Here is a 20,991-nt window from a genome sequence, read left to right on the forward strand (position 1 = left end):
TCCAAGGCTTCGTGGGGTCTGTGCCGCACTCGAATCCTACAGTCAGCTCCTACCAACTGAAATCGGGACTCATCTGACCAGGCAACAGTTTCCCAGTCGTTTAGGGTCCAACTTATAGGGTCACGAGCCCAGATAGGCGCTGTAGGCAATGTCGTGCTGTTAGTAAAGACACTCGTGTCGACGCTGCCATAACCCATTCACGTCAAATTTCGCCGAACTGTCCTAAAAGATAGATTCGTCGTACGTCCCACATAGATTTCTCCTGTTACTTCACTCATTGTTGCTTGTCTGTTCGCACTGACAACTCTACGCTAACGCTGCTACTCTTAGTCGTTAAGTGAAGGCCGTCGGCCACTCGTTAACTGTGGTAAGAGGTAATGCCTGAAGTCTGTTGTTCACGGCACATTCTTGACACTGTGCAGCTCGGAATATTGAATTCCCTAACGATTTCCGAAATGGAATGCCCATGCGTTTAGCTCCAACTACCATTCCGCCTTCAAGACAGCTAATTCCCGTCGTGCGGCCATAGCCACGTCCAGAACCTTTTCACGTGAGACTCCTGAGTACAAATTAGAGTTTCGCCAACGCGCTGCCCTGTTATGCCTTATGTACGCAATACTACGGCCATCATTGTTCGGCATGCACATATCACTAGTACATGATTTTTTTCATTTCCGTCAACAATGACCGTAAGTAACAAACGAAGCTGTCAGGGGAGACTTTATTTTTACATACTGTCTTTACATATCTAATCAGCAAGATGGTCATCACAATGTGAGGGTGCGCTCTACCCGAAACGCATCGTTTTAAGTTATTAGTTCGTCAGCTGATGGCTTCTTATTTAATGACCAATACAGCAACTGTGCCGTACTGATACAGATTTGCTGTATGGTCACATTATTCTGCGTGACTATATGTCACAATTACAAGCAATGTACTGCAACTAGTACGATCACGATGTCACCGACATAAGTTTAATTAATGGTTTCCTAGGCATTGTTAGACCGTCGAACCAGTCACGATTGATTTCTACATTATTTACCAACAACTAATAAGAACTGTTCGCAGAAATGCTGTTCACTGGAGGGACATACTAAGGGACAAATGATCAGTACAGAGTTTGGAGTAGCGCTTAATAAGCAATTCAGGAAGTTGATTTGACACCGTAACTTCCGAGTAGCACAGTCAGATGAGTGACTACACTTGTTACGAGCAGAGATGGTTCTAGCCTTTCTATCGCTTTACCTTGAGGTATAAAGTCGAGTCTACTAATTACTCGTACATTGACGAACTTATACATAAAAACAAATGTAGAGACTATTCGTTTGTTATGACACTTACGAAAATACGACATATAATTGGTTATTCAGTTTATATTTACAGAAAATTCACTACCAGCCGCTGAGAGTCTCAAATGTTTAGAAATCTGTCACTGATATGAAATGCTGCCTCCTTAGCATTTTCGTATAAGAGGGATGAGACCAATCAGGACGTTTATAAACGTCCTGAAAAACGAGGTATTATTGAAACATGGGGGTAATGCATATGTTCCGTTGTGTGTATGAAGTCATTGTAGACATTAAGATCTGTGTTCTCATACATCCCAGATACGTTTTATTTTTTGGTCCATCATCTCTTATTCTATTCTGTTGTCTTTCGATAAATTCTACATGCCTATTTCACTTACAAAATGGAGAATGAGAACAATATCTCACGAACTCTACAACAGAGTGGTTGAAAATGGCTTTTCTTACATTAATACCGCTTTCTATATACATTATACATTTGGGACCACGTATGTCGTTGAAAAACCAAATGTAAATGTGAAGCAAATGCAAAAGCTTAAGAAAACGGACGCAAACTGACGATTGATATTGAGATTTATGGTTTATCATATATATATACTTGATATCAATGATGATTGTGACCTTTTAATAGGCTCTGATGTGACAGTTTCATAAACAAATAAAAATTAAACACTCCATTTTATTCCATTGACTAAAAATTGAGTCATAGCTTCATAATTTTGACTGTTCACAAAGCATACCAAGAAACGTTTTTCATGCACTAAAGACGCTATGCCAAGTATCGTTAACGTGTTGTGCAGCTGGTGAGCCGTTCAGCCTGCAACAGAAAAGAAAACGTTCCTTAAATGTCTTAACCACATTAACACAGTAGAATTTACATCGAAAAATTGCGGAAGTTATCGTTTCATTTTTCTGCTCCCTCCAGTCACACGTATATTTCAACATAAACCACTAGAGCAATATGTAACAAGAAGTACGAAGCATTCAGTCGAAAAATACCTTTCCCTGGTTAAAAACCTTAAAAATAGGTACCAAAATTAATTTTAAATTTGGTAAATCGTGCCTATAATACTTATTAGACTGCGATTACTGAAACACAGTGTTATAATTTGAGCATGTAACGCTAATTAATATGCAGTCGGTGAGCCGTTTAAGTATTGTGAGAGTGTAATACCGAAGGAGAGTTACTAAATAATAATCAAAATGATATAATTATAGATTTGAATGGATGTTGGCTAAGGACCTCAGGACAGAGAACGTATTTTGCTTCACAGACCCGTTAATGTAGTTGGCTTCGTTACCTCATATATCTGAAATATAAAAAGTGACCATAGTTATGTACAATGGCAGTGATGCGGGAAAGTTTGTTAACCAACAGCGAAAAAAATTTAAATAAAAAAAAACAATGTGGTTGTTGTTGTGGTCTTCAGTCCTGAGATTGGTTTGATGTAGCTATCTATGATACTCTATCCTGTGCAAGCTTCTTCATCTCCCAGTACATATCGCAACCTACATCCTTCAGAATCTGCTTATTGTATTCATCTCTTGGTCTCCCTCTATTATTTTTACCCTCCACGCTGCCCTCAAATACTAAATTGGTGATCCCTTGATGCCTCAGAACATGTCCTACCAACCGATCCCTTCTTCTGGTCAAGTTGTGCCACAAACTTCAATTCTCCCCACGCTTATTCAATACTTCCTCATTAGTTATGTGATCCACCCATGTAATCTTGAGCATCCTTGTGTAGCACCACATTTCAAAAGCATCTATTCTCTTCTTGTCCAAACTATTTATCGTCCATGTTTCACTTCCATACATGGCTACACTCCATACAAATACTTTCAGAAATGACTTCCTGACACTTAAATCTATACTCGATGTTAACAAATTTCTCTTCTTCAGAAACGATTTCCATGCCATTGCCAGTCTACATTTTATATCCTCTCTACTTCGACCATCATCAGTTATTTTGCTCCCCAAATAGCAAAACTCCTTTACTACGCCGGCCGAAGTGGCCGTGCGGTTAAAGGCGCTGCAGTCTGGAACCGCAAGACCGCTACGGTCGCAGGTTCGAATCATGCCTCGGGCATGGATGTTTGTGATGTCTTTAGGTTAGTTAGGTTTAACTAGTTCTAAGTTCTAGGGGACTAATGACCTCAGCAGTTGAGTCCCATAGTGCTCAGAGCCATTTGAACCATCCTTTACTACTTTCAGTGTCTCATTTCCTAATCTAATTCCCTCAACATCATCTGACTTCATTCGACTACATTTCATTATCCTCGTATTGCTTTTGTTGATGTTCATCTTATATCCTCCTTTCAAGACACTGTCTACTCCATTCAACTGCTCTTCCAAGTCCTTTGCTGTCTCTGACCAAATTACAATGTCATCGGCGAACCTCAAAGTTTTTATTTTTTCTCCATGGATTTTAATACCTACTCCGAATTTTTCTTTTGTTTCCTTTACTGTCACCCATGACTATTAAATTTTCGTCTCCCTTCACTATCTGAATAATTTCGTTGATCTCATCATACATTTGATCAATTTGTTCGTCATCTGCAGAGCTAGTTGGCACATAAACTTGTACTACTGTAGTAGGCGTGGGCTTAGTGTCCATGTTGGCTACAATAATGCGTTCACTATATTGATTGTAGTAGCTTACCCGAACTCGTATTTTTTTTAACTTCATTATTAAACCCACTACTGCGTTATCCCTATTTGATTTTGTGTTTATAACCCTGTATTCACCTCACCAAAAAGTCTTCGACCTCTTGCCACCGAACTTCACTAATTCCCACTATATCCAACTTTAACCTATCCATTTCCCTTTTTAAATTTTCTAACCTACCTGCCCGATTAAGGGATCTGACATTCCACGCTCCGATCCGTAGAACGCCAGTTTTCTTCCTCCTGATAACGACATCCTCTTGAGTATTCCCAGCCCGGGGATCCGAATGGGGGACTATTTTACCTCCGGAATGTTTTAGCCAAGAGGACGCCATCATCATTTAACCATACAGTAAAGCTGCATACCCTCGGGAAAAATTGGGTAATGCATGTTTTTAGAGACAAATGCACAGAAATTTAAACCTGGAGTTTGTTGATAGATACAGGAACGAGTACGGCCGCCACCACGGAAGTGATGTCTGCACGCAAGCTTACCACAACAGCGGCCGCAGGCTCATCTGAAGGACCTTTCGACACAAGTCGTGTCCCTGATGCTGAGCACGCTGCGACAAGCTTGACGCAACAAGAGGAACCCTCTTCACACATCTCGTCCTTGACCAAACTCCGAGAAGTGTGCAGACATCTGAATCAAGTAAAGAATAAAATGTTTGGACCATTTTTACCGGAGCTCTGCAAGCACGTCGATGAATCAGGTACAAACTTTGCCCTACGAGATTAATGTTAATATTAACAAAGATGCATACTTCTTATTGAATTATTAGGATGGAACTTAAGTTTGTATCGTTATTGTTTCGCTTGTTGGATTATGGTTGCTACGTTTTTATTAATCGATTTTTACTTATTATTTGTAGTTCACTGTTGTTACTGAGTTTACACAATGTCATTTTGTCATTTGGAGATTGTGAATCGTGTCGTAGTGGCCCCATATCAGTTATAGGGCCCGCACAATAGACATGCAAGGTGGGCTGCCGACCTCCCTTCAATAGCTCATATCAAAGTATGGCCAGTGAATGTTAACATCAACAGACCTTCTGCATAAACAGGGCACTACCTCATGAAATTCTTGTGACAGAGTTCCACCAATTGGAATTAATGTGACTAAGTGTAGCACTCCGCACAATCAGTGTTACAAGCATGCCAGCAAAGTGAGACCAGCAATGCGTACCTATAGCTAGGACGGCTCTGGCCAATACCTACGCCAGCTCCAGCCCACTAGAAACTCGCCGTATTCTTCTCTAGAAATTTGTATCTTCTTGGGTGTAACGCCACTTTGGAATTGTGTAGTGTAGTATTTAGCTTGTTATTATTTCTTTTCACTGTCTTTTAACTTTTATCTGGTTTTGCTCTACAAGAATTATTGTGTTTCTTGTTGTTCTTGAGATTGGAAATCAGTGCACGCCAAGAAGGCGTTTTAGTTAATAAAGTGTATTCAAACTTGATCGTTAGTTCTTTCCTGAAGACAGTAGGACACTAGAAACGGACTTGTGGACGCTAGAAAAGAAGCGCCAATTAGAAAAATCGGAACATTTTCGGCATATTATTTGTTTCAGTTCAACAGAGGGGCTACAGCAGCGGTGGCAAACAGAAACATTTGCACCGATAATACCATCCCGCAGAGCATGGTTCATGGGAGAGGGGGGGGGGGGGGAAACCATGAAGGAAACAAAATTTTAATCTTGTAACTCTATGAGCATCCTATCGGTACATTAAAACTCTGAAAAGAGGAAGCTGACTTTTAAATATAGGCGACAGGCATTAAGCGACTAAGGAATGTAAAAAATAGTATATCTCAGATAACATAGCAAATAAGGAATGAACTGAATTCGCAAGCACACGCTGAATCATGTTTTAGCCAAGAAATCAATTTGACTACACCGTGAACAAATGATAAAGGAATGAGGACTGCATAAAGTAAATTGCATATCTACTTTTGTTGCCGTGGCCAGTTTTTTTTTGCCTGTATACGCGATTGGTGTTAGTATTCATTCTGCAACTCCTACATATTACATGTAAAAAGACAATTTATCAAATATTCTGTCTTGATTTATTCGTCGTTCTAGTTCGCCTTCCCATAAGTTCAATGATGGTACAGACCGCCTTGCAGGTAGGGCAATCACAGCTTTGAGTAGTCATCTTAGATATTAATAAACCGCTTCAGTTGTATTTAGTCGTTTATTATTAGATCACTACCGATTTCGTGGCGCTAAAAGCCTAATCTTCAGGCGGAAATATAACTAAATCAACTCGATATGCCGCCTTTTAGCCGTGTTCTGACGGACAACAGATTTTGGGTGCAAGGGTTCCGAGCTTTTCAGTTCTAATGTTTTTAGTTGTATGTTCACCAGAAGACGCGGCTTTTAGCACCACGAAACAGGTAATGATGCAATAAGAAAGGACTAAATACAGCTGAAGTGGATTGTTAATACTCAAGGTCAATGATATTAGCTTATGTGTGATATTGGTCTGAAGGTGATGTATGACATAGGCAGTTTAAGCAAGTGAATGTGTTGCTCGTGCAATCCTGGACGGATGGTGATGATTCTGAGAATATTCCTTCATGAATAACGCTGTTAGTCGACGAGATGTCTCTCGTTTTTGTGATAAGCATACAACGTTTACTCAAATGCAGAATTTGGTAGCCGGCACGGAAACTGCGCTTTCCATCTTCCTTCTTCACTAGAACCGCAGGGAAGGGCATACCATTTTCTGATGACTGAATGATGTCATTTTGTAGCATATTCTCTCTTTTCTTCTGGTTAATGGGGCATTGAACTGGAGAAACACCCTATATGAACCATTAGTAAGGGGGATGAAACCTACAAGGGTTGATATGGTATTTCGTATTGATTGGTCGGTCTGTCTTCTCTTCTCTAAGGATTTACAACGCGCCTGAAAATTGACACAGAAAGGCTAAAACTCCCGTCTTTCCTCGCTCATATTTGTAGACGGACGTTAGATTTATCCTTTGGTTAATAACAATGTTGCTTTTTTTCTCCACTGATCAACGAGTATAGGTTCAGTTAAAGTTTTGCACATGCCTTAGGAACGAGTTGCGTAGATTCATGACGATTCATGACTTTTAGCTCTTCTTGTCCACTAGCAATGATTATGATCGTCGTCAGTGTATAAATTTCACCTTGGAAAATCAGTATCTTTCGGAAATGGACTAGAGTATCACAGTTTGTCTGAGGGTCCAGACAGTTGACTAGAACTGGTGTCGTTGCTGACGGTGTGGTAAGTGTGTGTTCAGTGGTAGACAGTCGCTCAGGGCAATTGTTCCTGGGTGAACTAGTTGGAGTAGCTGCGTCAGTCCCGAGCTCTCCTCTTTCTTTCAGTCTATGGATGCTTTTGACGGCTCTGCGAAGTTACAACTAGGGATAATATCTGATTGCTTTGTTGTAAAATGACAAATAACAATGACTGTGTGCTGTGCAATTATTTGCACAACGCTGATTCCTACTGGCTAGAGGCATTTCGGTTTTGCAGCCTTCAGCACAACAGCCCTGGAATCTCGGAACATAATCGCATGTAGGTGGAGAGAATAAACATCCAATTTCCCAGCCCCAGAATCTGCTGGTAACTTTACAAGTTGTTTGTAAATAATGACGTAGATGTGAATTTCCGACGTCTTAGCAAGTGTCGTCCACGAAGGTTTTCATTTGCGATAGCTTCACGTCCGTAAAGGGTCACCTCGTTTAGTTTTTCCTGATTTGGATGGATGGACGTCGGCTTTAGTCAGTTGCTATTATCTAGGTGTGCATAGGACTTCGTAAAACAAAAAGAAAAAAAAATTCCATACCTAACTCGTATCTTGCTCCACAAGACAGTACCGTTTTGAAGCGCGGCAGACCTGTGAAGGCTGTGACAACTAGTTCGGATATCCAGAGCTTGTGAACTCTCAAATAAAACTCATCGTGCAATGCTCAACTGGCAGGAATTTCTGCCACCTGTCCTTCCCCCTTCCCCCTTCCACCTGTCTTACGGGAAAAACTCCTAGGTACGATCAGGTCATCGAATACACAGATGTGTTGTTTTCTTTTCTCTAAACTCCTGTTTTCCTTCGCAGTGATGGAATAGGTGACGGCTCCAGATGGACTTCATTGTCCTGATCTTTGTGTCTGGTGCGACAATTCCGTTACCTCGGGGTTTCCGACTCCATTTCTAAATGTTAGTTTGCTTGTCGAGGTCGACGCTAATGGTCGACGAACCTTTTCCTGAATTAACTATACATCCTCCCCCTGGCTTGATTGGACAGTCAACGCTGCTACATCCAACGGTGCGTTACATATTTCCTGTTACTACATGCATGAAAAAAAGTTTTGCATCACCTCGGTTCCAATAGTTCCGGAACCTGTACAGAAAATTGGAATAGAGATCAACATAAACATCACTTTCGCCCTTTTTATTGCTCTTGAAAACCACACATTGGATGTTGTACCACCATAGAGCGAGACCTTCAGAGGTGGTAGTCCAGACAGCTGTACACGCCGGCACCTCTAATACCCAGTAGCACGTCCTCTTGCATTGATGCATGCCTGTATTCGTCGTGGTATACTGTCCACAAATTCATCAAGGCACTGTTGGTCTATTGTCCCACTCCTCAACGGCGGTTCGGCGTAGATCCCTCAGAGTGGTTGGTGGATCACGCCGACAGTAAACAGCTCTTTTCAATCTATTCCGGGCATGTTCGATAGGGCTCATGTCTGGAGAAGACGCCGGCAATTCTAGTCGTGCGATGTCGTTGTCCTGAAGGTTGTCATTAACAAGATGCGCACGATGGAAGCGCGAATTGGTGTCCATGAAGACGAATGCCTCGCCAATACACTGCCGATATGGTTGCACTATCAGTCGGAAGATGGAATTCACGTATCGTACTGCCTTTACGGCGCCTTCCATGACCACTAGCGGCGCACGTCGGCCCCACTTAATGCCACCCAAAAATAGTAGGGAACCTCCACCTTTCTGCACTCGCTGGAGAGTGTGTCTAAGGCGTTTAGCCTGGCCGGGTTGCCTCGAAACACCTCTGACAATTGTCTGATTGAAGGCATGTGCGACACTCATCGGTGAAGAGAACGTGATGCCAGTCCGGAGCGGTCCATTCGGCATGTTGTTGGGCTCATCTGTACCGCGCTGCATAGTCCCTTGATTGCAAAGATGGACCTCGCCATGGACGTCGGGATTGTAGTTGCGCATCATTAAGCCTATTGTACACAGTTTGAGTCGTAACACGACGTCCTGTGGCTGCACGAAAAGCATTATTCAACATGGTGGCGTGGTTGTCAGGGTTCCTCCGAGCCATAATCCGTAGGTAGCGGTCATCCACAGCAGTAGTAGCCTCTTTGCGGCCTCAGTGAGGCATGTCATCGACAGTTCCTGTCTCTCTGTACCTCCTCCATGTCCGAACAGCATCACTGTGGTAGACTCCGAGACGCATGGACACTCCCCTTGTTGAGAGCCCTTCCTGGCACAAAGTAACAATGCGGACGAGATCAGACTGCGGTATTGACCGTCTAGGCATAGTTGAACTACTGACAACACGATCCGTGTACCTCCTTCCTGGTGGAATGACTGGGACTGATCGGCTGTGGGTCCTCGTCCGTCTAATAGGCGCTGCTCTTGCATGGTTGTTTACATCTTTGGGCGGGTTTAGTGATATCTCTCAACAGTCAAAGGGACTGTGTTTGTGATAACAATATCCACAGTCAACGTCTATCCTCAGGAGTTCTGGGAACTGGGGTGATGCAAAACTATTTTTTATTTGTGCATATGGCACATGGCGAGGTCCTGATGGTTTTCCATGACCGTCATCAGTACTGGAATCGGCAATCTATTGAACGTAGTTCGGTGCATTACTCCCTGGAGCATAGCAACTGTGTTCTGGCGTCGCTTGATGAAAGTAACGCTTGATAGATATCTCCTGCCACGTTCCTTATTCGGGGTGACACTTTGTTGGGTTCTGGCGTACTTGTTTTCAGCGAGTGACACAGCACCTAAACAGTTTATATATATTTATTACTTTGCCTTCCCTGTACAGCGTAGGACTCTCTTCTTTAATTTTTCTTCTGCTATAAGGGCGTGCCGCTGATTTTGAAGGAATGTTTTGTAATCTACATCTGAAATTCGTTCTAGCTAATGCCTGTTCACCGTTGTTTCTCTCCAATACTCTGAATAAAAACAAACATGAGGAAGACATATCACGACACGCCAAGCATCGTATATTACGACACGGTTAAATTGCTTTGGTCATTTCATCGGATACGCCCAAAAGCCTCCCAAAAACAGCTGCATGCCTGACGCACATCCACCTCACCGAAGCTTTTATTCCGGTACTTCGAAAATTTGGACTCCAAGAGAAATGTGCTGTTTGAAAAAAAAAAAAAATGGTTCAAATGGCTCTGAGCACTATGGAACTCAACTGCTGAGGTCATTAGTCCCCTAGAACTTAGAACTAGTTAAACCTAACTAACCTAAGAACATCACAAACATCCATGCCCGAGGCAGGATTCGAACCTGCGACCGTAGCGGTCTGGCGGTTCCAGACTGCAGCGCCTTTAACCGCACGGCCACTTCGGCCGGCTCTGTGCTGTTTGAATTCAAGTTCTTACCCTTAAAGGAGATTGGTTTTTTCGAGCCATATTATAGTCATGCCGAAGTCTACGCCTGAGATATCCGCCTTTTCTCGGTTACTACGTCACGTGGAATCAGGAACTATGTACCATTAGCGACATTAGGGTCATCAACCTGAACTAACCCTTTACAGTGAAACAACATTTATTAGGTACACACTAAAGAACAGATGAAACTCAATTACCACCCTCAGAAGAGTCTTATTTATACATATTCTTTGTACGTATAGGTATAAAAGGTAAACGACTGAGGACGAAATACGACACGCATCAACGTTAAACAGATACTTATAAGAAATTCAAATGAAGAACAATGTGATAGGGCTGAAGGTGTAAATTCGCGGTGTGATAATTGAAGAGAATGAAACAAGTGGTACGATCTGTTTTGTCAAGTGATTAATAAACCGTCACTCCTTAAAATGACCACTCTACTCTTCCACTGACATGTGCCATTTTAATAATGATCTTAATAATGAAGAAACCTGAGCTCTTAAAACAATATCGTATATTCTTCGCCTTCATGTATTGTAGTGCTTACCATGGTGAGGGGAGAGAAGTGAATGACGACCAATTTGGAGCGGACACCTCTCATGAACTGCACAATTGTTACACATAAGCCGTAAGTCACTTATTTGGTCACAGATATTCAGTCACGCTGGCCTTTGTCTGCCGTAGGTATCTTTGCTCAAACGAGAAGTTACCAGTCTTTTCCTAACGCGAGTGGAGTGCTTTGGCCGGTTCTGCTTAGCGGCAGGATTCGGTTCTGTACCACCTTTTACTGCCCGACAGAGGCACATCATCATTCTTCATTTACAGAGCAGCAAGTAGTAGTAAATAGTCCGGCTTACGTTTGTGTAGTGTGAGTATGAAAGCAATCGACCAGCAAACATCGCTATAAAACACCGAAGAGCCGGAGAAACTGGTACACCTTTCTAATATAGTTTAGGGCCGCCGCGAGCACTTGAAATTGTCATAACACGTTGGGGCATAGACTCGACTAATGTCTCAATTAGTGCTGGAAGGAACTGACACCATGAATCCTGCAGGGCTGACCATAAATCCGTTAGAGTAAGAGGGGATGGAGATCTCTTCTGAATAGCTCATTGCAAGGCATACCAGATATGCTCAATAATGTTCATCTCCGAAGAGTTTGGTGGCGAGCGGAAATGTTTAAACTCAGAAGAGTGTTCCTGGAGCGATTCTGTAGCAGTTCTTGACGTGTAGGGTGTCGCCTTGTCCTGCTAAAATTGCCCAAGCCCGTCGGAATACACAATGGACATGAATGGATGCACGTGATCAGACAGGATTCTCACGGACCTGTCACCCATCAGAGTCGTATCTAGACGTATCAGGGGTCCCGTATCACTCCAACTGCACACACCCCACAGCATTATAGAACCTGCACTAGCTTGAACAATCCCCTGCTGACGTGCTGGGTCCATGGATGCGTGAGGTTGTCTCCATACCCGTACATGCCCTTCCGCTCGATTCAATTTGAAACGATACTCGTTCCACCAGACAACATGTTTCCAGTCGTCAACAGTTCAATGTCGGTGTTGATGGGCCAAGGCGACGCGTAAAGTTTTGTGTCGTGCAGTCATCAAGGGAACACGAGTGGTCCTTCGGCTGCGAAAGCCCACATCGGTTGTGTTTCGTTGAATGGTTCGCACGTCGACACTTGTTGATGGCTCAACATCGATATCTATTGCAATCTGCGCAAGGGTTGCACTTCTGTCATGTTGAACGATTCTCTTCAGTCGTCGTTGGTCACTTTCTTGCAGGATATTTTTCCGGCCGCACCGCTCATGGAGCATTAATGTTTCACCGGATTCCTGATATTCACTGTACACTCGTAAAATGGTCGTACGGGAAAATTCCCACTTCATCGCTACCTCGGAGATCCTGTGTCCCGTCGCTCGTGCGCCGACTATAACACCATATTCAGACTCACTTAAACCTTGATAAGCTGCCATTGTAGCAGCAGTTACTGATCTAACAACTGTGCCAGACATTTGTTGGCTTATATAGGCGTTGCCGACCGCAGAATCGTATTCTGTCTGTTTACATACCTCGGTATGTGAATACGTATGCCTATGCCGGTTTCTTTGTCGCTTCAGTGTACTACGTGGAAGTTATCGGATCTTTGTGGACACTTCTATCGATTCAGAACACATGTAGTTCTGAATTTGTCTTTGTGCTAAGCATATGTAAAGTGAAGTTATTTCCATGCAGCCTTTCTGATTCAGATATTCAGGAGATTTGTAATATTATTTCTCTCCTGATTCTAAGAAGTTCGGAAGCAACGTAAGATAATTCACTTCGATGTTCATTCACCGCCAAGATGCCAAAGATGTAACTAATTTATTGGTAAATTGTTGTTTATCTATTGCATTCAAATTTCGCAAATTCATTAATTTATACCTTTACATGATATCAGAATTTGCAGGCACGTACATTTCCATCCATGTCAGAATCCTCCTCTACTTTCGTGGGATGGTATGCCTCTTGCATTTGTATTGCACTTGATTCAGGATTACACTGCACGTGTGTTCCCCATTAGAATTTCTTATTTAGTAAAAAAATGATCAGTACACATGGTAAGTTGGTGCCGATGCAATTGGTCTGAGATTTCGTGCTACTCAAACTACGTAAACGCTAATAACTGCATGTTCACAAGTGACTAGGGAGAGTAGGTGACTTACGACAAATATGTCTATCCTTGCACAAATCGCATCTTTACGGTTAGTTTATTACACTTGTAATTTTTTAGTATGTGTTTAACAGTGTTACGTACTTGTTCAATATTCAGTTGTGTTGTTTCAGAATAACATTATCCCTTTTCGTTATGATTTCTGTTAGTTTCCTTTCTCCTGCCATTAGTTAAAAGATCAAATCGCGTTATCATTGAGTCATATTCACAGTACGGAGGTAGATTGCAGGACATGAGGCGTTTTCTTCACATTGGCTGATCGCTCGTACATATTCAATATAGGAGGGCCGCCTACGGAATAAAATACAGAAGAGACGAGACGGAGGCTCCGGCATCTTAGAATCATGCTATTCAGATGAACTGCTCGGGGAAAATACAATCTAATTTTGAGAACGGAATTAGCTGCTCCGAGAAGAAGCAAGAAGGTGCACAAGACCCGAAAGACATCCTCGAATTAAAGGGTTTGTACAACCATATTTTAAGCTCAAAAACAAACTACGTTCTGTTCTGCTAATATTTATTCGTTTGAACCGGTTTCTGGCTTATTGGGCCATTGTCAGGAGGCAACTGATTGGGGTCCACAAGAGACACTTCTGTGTAGAGAACCCATAGTTAAGATGAGAGATACTGTCAACACACACAGAATCTTTGGTCGTAACGTTACTTGAGAAATGTGAGATCAAGCAATCATCACTCACATTATGCAGCTAGTAAGTTAAATTACAATATAAAACGACAATTTATGATCTAGTATTAAACTCAGTACATAAAGAAAATCCACAACATTGAGCTATGTAATTCGTAAACATATAGTAATGAAGGTTGTGAGGAAAACTATTCAAGGCACTGATATGACAAGTCCACTATCATGTTACTTTGTGGATATGAATGTTATCACTGGGACTGAGGTCTCAAAAGTGTGTTACTGGCTGATTGGATCATGTGAAGCTTAACAGTCGATATGTGCTCAACTGTAGCTGATCATCCAGAAGCAGGTAGCGGTTTTAATCTAAGTGGTTTTAATAGTCTAAGTTTTCTCCATTTGTTGCGTCTATGCCATACTGTTCTGGTTTATGCAGTGTGAATATTTTTGGTGTCTACATTCCACGAATGACAAGTTCGAAATAAGCACATCTCTTCGTAAACCGTGTGGTACAAAATACATCTAACAAGCATGCCAGAAACTAACACTGACTCTTACGCAGTACTTCCTATACTCCAAGGACTAGTGCGGATACCCCTATTTATGAGTCGCTATTTCTTTCAGCAAATTACGAGGCGTGCGGGAAGTGAGGCAGTGAGCTTTTCAGTTGGGAGTAAACGAGAGGGGACTGCTAGTTCAGGAGTCTACCTTACAACCAAGAAAAACCTCCAGAAAATCTTGCACAGGAATTAGTGATCGCATCTATTTTTTACTTGTTCTCTTGACATTGTTGTCCGTTATTAAACAAGAAAGAAGGAAAGAGGCAAACTGCAATTAGAGGTTGCATGTGAGAACTCAAGGGTCAGTTTCTTAGGCTTACAGCAGACCGCCTACGTACCTCTATATCTTCTCCGACATCCGTTACCAACACGAATGTAGCCGCTCCTGCATCTGTTCCTAAGCATGATGGCAGCACCTGTGCTGAGACTATTTAACCCAAAACGCTGCGTTGACGCCGAAGATATAAGCGTTAGTAAAATTACTAACAAACAGAACACATACTTCAGCTTCATCTTGGAACGTTGAGAATAAGCATGTGACACCACTGAATTACTTTGTGCGTTCTGCGGCTGCAGACACCCAGCTTCCAATTCTGTGGCGGAAGTGTTGCAAAACAGGGGTCCCGGGGAGACCGCAGCAGCTCCACTGTCGTAATCATTTCTTGCGCCTTTCTCCTTGCTTTACGGCCGAAACGATAATGTGCGATAGTATTAGTATTTTTTCCGTTATTTACATTAGACGCATTCTACTTGTGCGCCATCTTCACACAGCGCTGTTAATGCTTCGATCCGTTGGAGATGCAAAATGCTTACTAACAAACTATATTCAGTTTTTCTGTTTATATTTGGCAGCATACATAGTGGTATTCCTGCTAGTCCTAGGAAGTGTTGCAGGCCACTGTGGCCGAGCGGTTCTAGGCGCTTCAGTCCGGAACCGCGCTGCTGCTACGGTCGCAGGTTCGAATCCTGCCTCGGAGGAGGAGGAGATTACTGTTTAACGTCCCGTCGACAACGAGGTCATTAGAGACGGAGCACAAGCTCGGATTAGGGAAGGATGGGGAAGGAAATCGGCCGTGCCCTTTCAAAGGAACCATCCCGGCATTTGCCTGAAACGATTTAGGGAAATCACGGAAAACCTAAATCAGGATGGCCGGAGACGGGATTGAACCGTCGTCCTCCCGAATGCGAGTCAAGTGCGCTAACCACTGCGCCACCTCGCTCGGTTCCTGCCTCGGGCATATATGTGTGTGATGTCCTTAGGTAAGTTAGGTTTGAGTAGTTCTACGTCTAGCGGACTGATGACCTCAGATGTTAAGTCCGATAGTGCTTAGATCCATCTGAACCATCTAGGAAGTGTTGAGGGAAGAATGTTAGTCTTACTCCAATAACTATAAATTGGGATTTTAATCCTGTACTGGTTACAGTTAATAGTTAGGAAGCATTTCATTGAAATGTATTATTTGAATACTTTGTCATGTATAGAACATACTGTGGCAGGTACAAAAAATATTTATGTATAGTGCAATATTGGTATTCAATTGAAGAAAAATAGTGTTGAACGTACCTTAGATTATGAGGTCATTAACTCAAATCGGAGAAGGACGGAAAAACAATCGACCCTTAGGATATTTACCATATTGCAGTGCCTGTGTTTTTCCGTATTACGACGCAATATTCCTTAATAAATGAATACGTTTCCCGTCCGGCTTTCGTATCCCTGCAGTGCGAAGGTGCAACGTGATTCCGTCTGTGGAGCGTCCGCATTTGCTGTATTTGCTGTGTTCGCTGTCAGCGGCTTTCACTTACTTGTCACTCAAGTGTACTAGAACCATGACTAAACTTTTTCAAAAATCCACACTACGTTTCGTTTTCTATAATGATTATACGCGACTAAAAGCTTTGCAAGTAGAACGCTTCCTACCTTCTGGGAATCCATTTGTCCATCTTAAGCAGCACGTTGTACGTCAAAGTCATCAACTATGCGGCGAGGGAACGAATAGTTCGTGACACCAAACACGGACTACGCTTTTGCCACGCCGACGGTACTGTCGACGCTGTTACTGTCGATCACGCAGGCTTGGGTACCATAATAGTCTTCGAATTATTGTTCGAGCTCCCGGATGAAGATGTTACTGCGGCTTTCCGCCGCTATGACACTGTACATGGTCCTACTGCCGATCGCTCAGCGCAGTTCCAAACGTATCCGGTTCTTAACTGTGTGTGACAGATCACCATCGATCTCCGTTGCCACCTGCCGTCTCGTACACAGGTCAGCGCGTGCAGCGCAGCCTTTATTTACGACGGGCTGTTCTCGGTGTGGCAAAGAAGGCCACCTCGGAATTGCCTGCTGCTACTGGGGCACCTCCTACTCTGACGACGGTTTTACGGATCACCTACGCACCCGCTCTCTCTTCTCCGTTTGCCGACCGTCGTCATCCTGACCATGTACTAGTACCCCTTCGAGGTGCCACGGATAACTCTGGAATCGACATGTCACCCTCACAACCTGATGCGTCTTAGGCGCCACTACCAACAGCGACTGCCGATCCCCTCGCAACCCATGATATGAGCGTCGCGCCGCTCATCGTCCCCACGACGCCCTCCATCCCAAACAGCAGTGACTCTTTCCAGTCTTCCGACACAGAATGGCGGACAAGTAATCAACGTTCACCTAAACGGCGCTAGAGTAGGTGTCGTATGGTCTCGGAACGAGGAAGCTACCCCCCCCCCCCCCCTCTTGACGCTTCATGGCCGCCCGGCCAGACGAGCCTCAGAGAACCTGCACGACGAGAAGAATAACGACAACGCGATGTCGGTTATAGCGATGCCAGCACCTACTCCGCCGGCTCGACCAGGAGCATCTGCTCCGATGGACCCTACCGCTACGACTGCCGCTGAGATGTTATCCACTCCTACAGAGGAGGTGGAACATATGGATGCCACAAAGGCAGCACTCTCGACGGCGTGGAGTGACACCGACGATGACCCGCTGGGGACGGGTTTACCCCAGAGGGAAACCTTGTTACGATGCCAACGCCGTCAGAAGGCTTATAGTACGGCTCGAGGCTACCTCGTGCCATTTCAGTCTCTCTGAACGAGTGCCGCTCCAGACGTACCATACTGCAACGATTAACTATAAACTTCCGTAAAAAAAAAAATATAGCTGCACCAAGAGACAATATGGGAATCGGACGTCAACATCACATTGCTACAAGAAGTGCACTAGACTACACTTCCGGATGTCGCTGACTGTACCACTTATCCCTCACCTGATGACGACCTTGTGCGTGACGTAGATATCTATGCCCTCGACGGCATCCCGGTAGCTGATATCAAATACCAGAAGCGTGGCGATCACCGTCGTGGGGACATGTATCGTCAACACTTCACCCACGGACACGACAGAGCATATTTCTACTCAGAAGAATCCGCCTCTTTACTTCTTGGTCACTGTGACCATTGTATGCTTGGAGGGTGGTTTTAATAGTGTCCTGCACCCTAAGGATCAAATACTCCATTCCAACACCTCTCATGAACTCCACCTTGTCCTCAGTGCTATGTTGCTCCGTGATAGTTGGGAAGCTGGGCATGATGACGGACCTGAACATGTATAACAAACAGGTCACTCTGCGAGTCAGAGGATTTACGTCTCTTGAGAACTAACATCTGTACTCCAATGTGCAGAACTTCGGCCCGTGGTCGTTTCGGACCACTGTGCCTACATCTGTAATATTTTCTTCCTCGAACAAGTGGACTGGCGCAGTCGTGCGCCATGGAAGTTAAACACCTCTCACCTTCACAATAGCAAATGCCTTCAACACGGTACCGAATACGTGACCCATCAGTGAATGTCACTTGCCGACGTATCACAAAACCTTGACTTGGTGGTTATAATGTGCCAAACATGCAATCAGATGAACCTTGATTCGTAATGGCAAGGAAGTAGCTGCGTGGTGCCAGATCAGTACCGGCTATTACTACGCCTTTGTCCGCAGCGTAGACACTCAGACGCCCACCTCTGAAACCCAGAGCGAACACAGCAAGATTAAGGCGTAAATCGTAATACTGGCACGCCGTAGGCTGCAGAGGCTGCGGTAAGGAGCATACACCAAGTTTCGGCGGAACAGGAACACCCCACCATGGATAGTACCACCTCCGATGTGAAACGACGACGACAGGGACTGGTTACCGAGGTCTACACGTGATATTATAGTTTTCTCTATCAGGGGGCGCGTACCACCACCCGTGTTCACGGGGTTGTGTTATCACCCTCACCGGCTACTGGACGGACGAGCTAACAAAGCTGGTTACTTGCAATTAAAGTGCTTTGAATAAATCGCCTCGCGATGGAATTACATAGCGGCTTCCTTGCGCTAATGGCGTAGCTGTGGACGAGTGTTTAATAAACTGTTGACAACGCTGTACCATCATACTTTGTCACGGTAACCATTATACCCATTGACAAACCGACAAGTGGAATGACGGTTGCACGTTACCATCCCCTAACTCTGATTCATACAGACAAAAATGTTTTTCATGACTCCTTGAGACCTGTTGCCGCAAGAAATATCCTTGCGTTCTATCCCCGTAACTGACAACTCTGGGTGACCCATTTAATACACAAATGGCTACAGGGGGATGTTGCGATTTAATCGCACTGGGAGCAGTGTGCACACTCCGCACCATGGTGGTTGCCATTGACATTGACTACGCATTCAAAAAGGTGCGGCATAGTTTTCTATTCTCCCTCATGGTCCGAATGTGGTTTCCACCCATATTTATTGTTATCAATTAACTCCTTTACTGCAACGTCGAATTCCTGATGGCGGTCAGTGGCTGTGTGGCGGGACTAGTGACCATATGCCGCTCTCATAATCCAGGAGCCACTCATCGGGACCCTGATGACCCTCCTTTCTTGTCTCACTTGACACCAGCACACTTTTAGTTGTCGTGCATATGCGGATGACCTCCTCTTAGTATGCACGTGGGCCGAAAGACGAAATGTACTCGATCTGATATCAACGTACGTAACTGCAGGGTGTAGCATCACCAATGTGGCTAAAATCTCGGCGATGCCCGTTGGACGCGGCATCTTATAGGACAACTTAACACGCCTCCTGTGTACACAGAACCTTCGATTCCTTGGTGTCATTTTCACCTCCACTGCCCATTGCTTTGATGCCATCGATTTTCGTCGTGCCCTTCAAGTCACCCGCATGACAGTATGAAAAAATGTCCTCTGCCAACTCGATTCATTACAATATGTGAAATACGTCAGTCAACTTGTCCAGGATGGTCCACATCATGCCGATGTTCCATTGCCATCAACTTTTGAACGTACGCACAGCTTGCTCGACATTCTTACAGCCACGTCTATCTACCTCTCTGTCTACGACGTCACACCTCTTTGCTTACTTTCAGTTTATCGTCTTTAAGGCTGCTGGTATTTTCATTGCCCCCACACCTTGTGATGAAAGACTTTTCATGCCTTGTCCCCCACCGCCCCTTCCGCCGCGACAAAAGCAAAATCGGTAGAAAGGTCTGCGGACTCATTTCGCTAGTTATGTATCTAATGTTGGTTCCACCGGAAGGGCGGCATTTCCGTTTTATTTAATCTTGAACCAATGAAGATGTTTTGTTCAACCTGCTTCCTATAAAAAAAATGAGATTAAAGTGATAAGGTGATCGCTCGCGGTAAGCGGGTAATCGTCTTTTTTTTTTTTTTTTTCCTTCTTCATTTTGTCCGATATCGTTCGTTGTGTTTGATCTGGGCGGACGTCACAAGACATCCGTTCAAGTTGATCGTTGGTTCCTTTTCTCAGTTTTCTTATTACAGAGGGCTGACCGAACACGCTGAGCTATCGTGACGGCTGGGGTTCGAGCTCCGGTCCGACAGAAATTTTCATTTTCGTCATTCCGTTACACCGCTGATGGTTGTTCACATTTGTAGCTGAGAATGCATTTCGTACAGCCATTGACTCTGTCTTTTTAAAGAAACTAACCCGACACTCCTCATTACCAGGTAGAACGTAAACGAGGGTGGCCAGACTGTGACTGATATTCGACGGGGCTCTCAAGCTACAAATGGCTTTAATCATTAAGTTTCTGTCTCTAATAAATGTAAGGCTTGAAACACTGTGTGTAACCGGTAAATTAATAAACTAACAAGATTTGGGGTTCCTGAAAAGCTGGATATGTTGAAAGAAGAATCGTAAGAAAAATACTGGGACTGGGACCTTGAAGTAATTGTAATGTCGAATTCAAATTAAGATCAAACAGAGAGCTCTATTTGAAAATGAAAAACATAGCTGTGATAATAAGGAAAAGAAGAATCAAATCTTCAAATGTGTGTGAAATCTTATGGGACTTCACTGCTAAAGTCATCAGTCCCTAAGCTTACACACTACTTAACCTAAATTATCGTAAGGACAAACACGCACAAACCCATGCCCGAGA

At 43.8% G+C, this 20,991-nt stretch overlaps 1 protein-coding gene and 1 non-coding gene across 3 annotated transcripts; both read right to left on the bottom strand.

Annotated features, from left to right (window-relative positions):
• Positions 1-1,968: 1,968 nt before the first annotated feature.
• Positions 1,969-15,120, bottom strand: LOC126252914 (uncharacterized). 2 transcript variants are annotated; one of them, XM_049953900.1, is made up of 3 exons: positions 14,874-15,120; positions 4,471-4,618; positions 1,969-2,124 (listed from the first exon to the last, which is right to left on the bottom strand). In XM_049953900.1, exons 1-3 carry the CDS (start codon positions 15,046-15,048, stop codon positions 2,061-2,063), a joined length of 387 nt encoding a protein of 128 aa, XP_049809857.1. In that variant the 5' UTR covers positions 15,049-15,120; the 3' UTR covers positions 1,969-2,060. The 2 variants fall into 2 exon arrangements, 1 of the variants encoding a protein (XP_049809857.1); XR_007545868.1 differs by lacking the exon at positions 4,471-4,618.
• Positions 15,121-15,682: 562 nt separating this feature from the next.
• Trnaa-cgc (transfer RNA alanine (anticodon CGC)) lies at positions 15,683-15,755 on the bottom strand. The gene has a single exon. It is a non-coding gene; the product is annotated as a tRNA-Ala (tRNA).
• Positions 15,756-20,991: the final 5,236 nt, after the last annotated feature.

Source organism: Schistocerca nitens, chromosome 4 (genome assembly GCF_023898315.1).
Source record: "Schistocerca nitens isolate TAMUIC-IGC-003100 chromosome 4, iqSchNite1.1, whole genome shotgun sequence".
Taxonomy (NCBI): domain Eukaryota; kingdom Metazoa; phylum Arthropoda; class Insecta; order Orthoptera; family Acrididae; genus Schistocerca; species Schistocerca nitens.